At 44.8% G+C, this 7,028-nt stretch overlaps 1 protein-coding gene across 1 annotated transcript; it reads right to left on the bottom strand.

Moving 5' to 3' along the window:
- Positions 1 to 520: 520 nt before the first annotated feature.
- Positions 521 to 4,307, bottom strand: LOC131951042 (fatty acid-binding protein homolog 8-like). The gene is made up of 5 exons (XM_059313309.1): positions 4,232 to 4,307; positions 3,180 to 3,622; positions 2,269 to 2,438; positions 1,722 to 1,838; positions 521 to 803 (listed from the first exon to the last, which is right to left on the bottom strand). Exons 2-5 carry the CDS (start codon positions 3,526 to 3,528, stop codon positions 717 to 719), a joined length of 723 nt encoding a protein of 240 aa, XP_059169292.1. The 5' UTR covers positions 3,529 to 3,622; positions 4,232 to 4,307; the 3' UTR covers positions 521 to 716.
- Between the last annotated feature and the right edge of the window lie 2,721 nt (positions 4,308 to 7,028).

The following is a 7,028-nucleotide window of genomic DNA, read 5'->3' as shown; positions in this document are numbered from 1 at the left end:
AATGTAGTGAAATCATTGTAAGCAAAGTTAGTAGGCTATTACAAAATGTAACATTCATTTTAGTGGTGTATTTGTTGTACTGACAATGTTCAGTTTATTTACAGTCTATTGTTTAGTGAGAAAGATTGATGTAAATAGCAGCTTAATAGCACAGTCAATGGTAAAGTAACAGGTAGCTGTGATACACTGAAATACAAGAAGGCCAAATTATGAGAACATTTATTGTTTATTTTAAATTTGGTTGATATCCTGAATGTAAATAAAATACAACGCTAATGTCATGTTGTGTGTGTATGTGTAGGATCAGAGTTGTGAATGTAGCTTGACTGGTCAAATAATGTAGCGATTGCATTTCCATAAACAATCTTCTAACTAGTTACAGTGTTAGGAAACAGCTCATAACTTTTGAGCATGCAACTTTTGCTTCCGTGTTGATGTCTATAGAGCGCAGTGAATAGTTAAAACAAAAACTCACACAAAGTGACAAAAAAAAAGACAAAAAGAGAAGATGGATTTTAAAAAAATACTCAGTTCCTTTATTGGAACATTGTTACTTTCATCATGAGACTATTGCATTGGAAAAATAAAAACAGAAATCTTCCCAGAATTATCTGAACAACGCACGTGACCAAACCACGTGACTAAACCCCTTGCCTGGCCACAGTGGGTGCCCCACTCTATATACAATCATTTAACAAAACACCAGTGGAATCCTATCACGTCAATGGTGGGGGTTCCAGGCCCGTCGCCGCCAACATTTTGGCAAAATATCGTCTGCAGGTTGCACTTCCACACGTGTAGATCTGATCAAAGAAAACGTGGAATTAGAAAATTATCTCCAGCAATCAACTCACCATACCAAGCTCCCCCACCCCATTAATTAAATACTTCATGCTCCACCACCCCATAAACTCACCACACCATCCTCCCCTACCCCATCAACTCACTACAATACTACCCCACCCCTCAACTTACCACCATCCTCCCCACCCCTCCTCACCACCGTCATCCCCACCCCTCAACTCACCACCATCCTCCCCCACCCTCAACTCACCACCATCCTCCCCCACCCTCAACTCACCACCATCCTCCCCCACCCCTTAACTCACCACCATCCTCCCCCACCCCTCAACTCACCACCATCCTCCCCCACCCCTTAACTCACCACCATCCTCCCCCACCCCTCAACTCACCACCATCCTCACCTACCCCTCAACTCACCACCATCCTCCCCCACCCCTCAACTCACCACCATCCTCCCCACCCCTCAACTCACCACTTCATGCTCCCCCACCCCTCAACTCACCACTTCATGCTCCCACACCCCTCAACTCTCAACTTCATGCTCCCCAACCCCTAACCCCCCCCCCCCCGCCCCTCATCGTCCCCCACCCCTCAACTCACCACCATCCTCCCCCACCCCTCAACTCACCACCATCCTCCCCCACCCCTCACCACCATCCTCCCCCACCACTCAACTCACCACTTCATGCTCCCCCACCCCTCAACTCACCACTTCATGCTCCCCCACCCCTCAACTCACCACTTCATGCTCCCCCACCCCTCAACTCACCACTTCATGCTCCCCCACCCCTCAACTCACCACTATCCTCCCCCACCCCTCAACTCACCACCATACTCCCCCACCCCTCAACTCACCACTTCATGCTCCCCCACCCCATCAACTCACCACTTCATGCTTCCCCACCCCATCAACTCACCACTTCATGCTCCCCCAGATTATTAACGTCCCAGACGACCTCCTGTGTTTTGCCCCACCCCTCCTCTACGGGTGTCATTTGCAGGATTAGCTTGCCGTCCTTGAAAGTTGTGAACACCTGGGGAAAATAAAGTGGTTGCTCACCTTCATATCTGGATCTGTTCCGTTAAGTCACAAGTCGGGGATTAACTCGTCTGTTAAACTCATGTTCCCTCTACGGTCCATGGGGCAAGTGAAGTAGAGTTCACCTGTTTCTATGACCTCGGCATATTAATGAATAGTGTGGTTATCAACTTGCCCAGTTAGGTACCCTTCGGAGCTGGGTTGACTCAGCGACCTTCCACTAATTTGAACCCGGCATTCGTACTCGAGACTTTCGGGTTAGTAGTCTAGCGCTCTACCTCTAGGCCACGCCTGTTAAACGCAGGTGTGTGTTTAATTATTCTGTTAAACACATGTGTGTGTTTGACCACTCCGTTAAACCCATCAGTGTGTGTTTAACCACCCCGTTAAAGCCACCAGCAGTGTGTTTAACCGTGTGTACTCACGCTCTGTCGTGACTTCTCCACCAAGTTCTCCACCGTCTCCCCCAGGGTGAAGACGTAGTTCTGGTTGTGGAACGTCGACCGGAAGCTGATGTAGATGCGGCCATCTTTCACCAAGAAAATTTCTTCCGGCGCCCCACTTCCGGCCACCTTACGGTTGAAAAAATTGATACCTGGGATCGTAAAAATTATTTATCAAGGGGGGTCATCCATAAAGGACGTCGAGCTTTTAAAAAAACGAATTTTATTCACGAGCTCCCCATGATCACAAAAAGACAGACTCCCCGCCTCCCTTAAATGACATCCCCCCTCTTCCACCCCTACCCCCCCCCCCCCCCTAAGGCTACTAAGCTCCTCAAAAGCGCAGTTTTTATTTTTACAACCACGAGATCTGTTAACATTAATTTTATTAATTAATTTGTATTGAAATGTACAAATAAAGTCTTTAATTCACGCAAACTAGGCTAACGGCTGAAATTCAGTTCATGAAATAACTTTTTTTAAATGCACATCATCTCAAAAGTCCGAACCCTAGATCCCCTAGGAGTTTGAAGTCGTTTTTTAACGACGCCCTAACAACTAGTTCAACGTGATTTTATAGCTGTGTTCTATAGTCTATATTATTTTATATACAAATCTAAAACAGAACAAAATTTGGCATCTAATTCGATAAATCGGCAAAGTAACTTACTCTTTTTGAGTTTCTACTTTACAATTGAAAAATATTGTCCAGTATATTCTTCTTCATTACAACAAGAAGGACTAAACAAAAAAAAATACTCTTAGAAAAAAGGTGAATAAAATGTGAGAAATGTGTATAGTATCCCTAACCCAGATGGTCTTAAAGTCAGCCCCAATCCTAAAACAAGCCGGACCAATCAACAGTAGCAATAGACCAAGAGCACAAGTCTCACCGACAGCCTTTAGGTATTCGTCATATGGATCAGACCGCACAAGCTTCCATTGACCTCCGAATTTAGCCTCGATTTGTTTCAGGTCTGCATCTGAAGCGCTCACTTCCGGTTTTGTTTCAGGCGCCGACGTCACTTCCTGTTTTTGTGGGGAGGGTGGGCTGACCTCTGCCGCAGGGAGGGGAGCTGGGGCTACAGCTGGTGGTGCTACAGCTGGTGGTGCTACAGCTGGTGGTGCTACAGCTGGTGGTGCTACAGTTGGTGGTGCAGCCTCGGTTGGAGGCTGAGCGGTAGAGCTCGGAGCTTGGGACGGCGCTGGTTCGAATCCCAGTCCCAGCAAATCCCCGTCCATTGTTTATATTCTATTTCTACACAACACGACGTGAAAACTATGTGACCTCTCAACTAATTCACCTTAGTAGTTTTGTTTTGTTCATAGAATAGTGCTGTAAACAAATCAAAAGAGTATTTTAACTGAGGAGAAATTCAATACTTTTGAATGTGTACTAACTAGTTATTAAAAACACTTTTAAAACAATGAATATATATATATATATATATATATATATATATATATATATATATATATATATATATATATATATATATATATATATATATATATATATATATATATATATATATATATATATATATATATATATGTGTGTGTGTGTGTGTGTGTGTGTGTGTGTGATCAAAAATGATCAACCAATGTTATTTTTCATGTTAGGACTACGATAATTATGTGGGGAGAAGTGGAAACCGTGTATTCATCTTTAGGAGAGGGGGAGAGGGAAGGGGGTGTCTGACTTTTTAACAAATTGGTATACGACGATAAAATTTTAAAAAATTGTTTAACATCAGGCGTAATGAATGTTCGAAAATTTAAACGAAAAAAAAACACGCAATTTGTTACAAAAATTTAATCACCAAACCACGTGTAGATAAAATTAATTTATTTAAATGATCTTACATCTTAGATGTGTTAAATTTCACCCTTTGTTACATAAAATAAACAGAATTCCGTACAGAAGGAAAAATTAATTACTTACGGAAATGTATGTATCCTATGGTAGCCTATGACCTGAGCTGAATAATTGCATTACACTGTGGAGTGGACGAGTCAGAGACGAGTTATCTGCGATTGTTATCGTGATGTGGGTTCAAAGATTAGGGTAGGTGGATCTATAAATAGAATCATAAAGTAGCAACTGTTGGCGAAATTGAAAGCTGTATTGGGATGTAGATTGACGCTGGAGATTGGAGCTATACTGTGGAGACCTTTCAAAGGGGGAACCGGAAACAGCGGAAGTGAAAGTAGGCTCTTGTGTTGATGCCAAGACTTGTGTTTTGGTGCCCGACAGGCGTTGATATATTTAAACGCTTGTATTTAGTTTGACTGTATGTGAGTCATAATGCGCTAAGAACTTTCTTATGACATAAAAAGTATAGAACCCATTCATGCCATATGGGGTCTATGGGGCAGGTAGAGGAGGGTTCACCTGTTTTATTGACCTTGGCAGAGTTTCTTCCAGGCATCTCTTCGGGGGGGGGGGGGGGGGGCGAAGTAAGTCTACCGCCCCCCCCCCCCCCGAACGAGATGGATTTTATATAGTAAACATACACTTTAGACAGTATCCGCCCCCCCCCCAAATGTTGATCGCCACCCCCCCCCCCCCCGAAAATTTCAAAAGCCCCCCCCCCCCCCCCCGGAGAAAAAAGTCAGGAAGAAACACTGGACCTTGGTATATAAATGGATAGTGTTGTCAGCACTCTTCCCAGCCGCCTTTAGTTTCCCTAACTTGAGTCAGGTACCCGTCAGAGCTGGGTGGACTCAGTGAGTCAGGTGCCCATCAGAGTTGGGTGGACTCAGTGAGTCAGGTACCCATCAGAGCTGGGTGAACTCAGTGAGTCGGGTACCCATCAGAGCTGGGTGGAGTCAGTGAGTCGGGTACCCATCAGAGCTGGGTGGACTCAGTGAGTCAGGTACCCATAAGAGCTGGGTGGACTCAGTGAGTCAGGTACCCATAAGAGCTGGGTGGACTCAGTGAGTCAGGTACCCATAAGAGCTGGGTGGACTCAGTGAGTCAGGTACCCATAAGAGCTGGGTGGACTCAGTGAGTCAGGTACCCATAAGAGCTGGGTGGACTCAGTGAGTCAGGTACCCATAAGAGCTGGGTGGACTCAGTGAGTCAGGTACCCATAAGAGCTGGGTGGACTCAGTGAGTCAGGTACCCATAAGAGCTGGGTGGACTCAGTGAGTCAGGTACCCATAAGAGCTGGGTGGACTCAGTGAGTCAGGTACCCATAAGAGCTGGGTGGACTCAGTGAGTCAGGTACCCATAAGAGCTGGGTGGACTCAGTGAGTCAGGTACCCATCAGAGCTGGTTGACTCGGGGCGTCGTACGGACTCGAGCCCGAGATCTGAACTCGACAGTTTCTGGTTAGCATTCGATCGCTCAACTATTCGACCTCACTGTCCCAAAATCACATGACATAGGCCTGTATAATGAAATAAATCTCAACCATTCATCCAGGCCTTAATAGATCATTTATTTATTTCTCTCTGTGTCTCTAATACGGGCGGATCAATGCTCTTAAAGTTTAAAGCAGACATGTCGCACTCTAAGATAAAGATTCCACTCTCGCTAGCTCAAGTACCATCCATGTTGCTAGTCCCTAAACCCGTGGACATCCTGCAGGCTTTTACTCGCTCCCTTTGAGCATCGTACCACATGGTGGTGGGGGGGGGGGGGGGGCGGGGGGAAGGAGATTCTATCTTTAGAAAAGTTTAAGTCTCATGGGTAGGGCGAGAAATTATTAAAATGGACGTTAATGAGGGTGATTTAATAATATTTTTTACCAAAAGCAGGCGAAATTTGGGAAACCCCCCCCCTCCTCCATTAATGAAGGATCTCCTCGATTAATGAATTATCTCCCCATTAATGAAGGATCTCCCCATTAATGAAGGATCTCCGACATTAATGAAGGATCTCCTCATTAATGAATGATCTCCGACATTAATAAAGGATCTCCCCATTAATGAAGGATCTCCGACATTAATGAAGGATCTCCCCATTAATGAAAGATCTCCCCATTAATGATCTCCCCCATTAATGAAGGATCTCCCCCATTCATGAAAGATCTCCATTAATGAAAGATCTCCCCATTAATGAAGGATCTCCCCATTAATGAAGATCTCCATTAATGAAAGATCTCCCCCATTAATGAAGGATCTCCCCATTAATGAAAGATCTCCCCATTAATGAAGGATCTCCCCCATTCATGAAAGATCTCCATTAATGAAGGATCTCCCCCATTCATGAAAGATCTTCTCCATTAATGAAAGATCTCCCCCATTAATGAAGGATCTGCCCAGATCTGAGCTGTACGTCCTGTGACATAACGTGACGTCAGGACGACGGCGTTGATTGGTCCACTTTGTAAACCGGACATCAGTGAGATGTGGGTCAAGGCGACAGGACGTTGATTGAATAAACCGGCGATTACGTACAGATAAGTACTTGATATAGATACGAGGACACGCCCCTACACACACCATGCGTGCTGCCGCGTGCAGCGCTAACATTACATTGTGTGTTGTTTAAAGTTTATCTGCACCAAGCTATGTGGTGGGAGTGATTAATCAAAACAATTTGCCCCCCCCCCCCCCCCCCCTCTACCCAAAAGAATTTCGTTGAGCCTTAGGTTGGACTGCTATATAGATCTAGGTATCACCCGCAAAAAAAAGCAAGCTATGCAATTTGACACTTAAAAGTAAGTTTGTAACAAACACCTAACCCTAACCCATACTTTGACTGGGTTTAACAAGGGATATATTCACGGGCA

Source organism: Physella acuta, unplaced genomic scaffold (assembly GCF_028476545.2).
Source record: "Physella acuta isolate Inbredline_101_S28 unplaced genomic scaffold, ASM2847654v3 ptg000794l, whole genome shotgun sequence".
NCBI lineage: Eukaryota > Metazoa > Mollusca > Gastropoda > Physidae > Physella > Physella acuta.
Note: the sequence above shows the minus strand (reverse complement) of the source record. Positions and strands in the feature narration are given on the sequence as shown.

Coding starts and splice junctions, on each gene's coding strand:
- LOC131951042 (XM_059313309.1), bottom strand. CDS start 3,528: ATGGACGGGGATTTGCTGGGACTGGGATTCGAACCAGCGCCGTCCCAA. Junction 2,439..3,179: donor CGAATACCTAAAGGCTGTCG/GTGAGACTTGTG, acceptor TTACGATCCCAG/GTATCAATTTTTTCAACCGT. Junction 1,839..2,268: donor TGGAGAAGTCACGACAGAGC/GTGAGTACACAC, acceptor TATTTTCCCCAG/GTGTTCACAACTTTCAAGGA.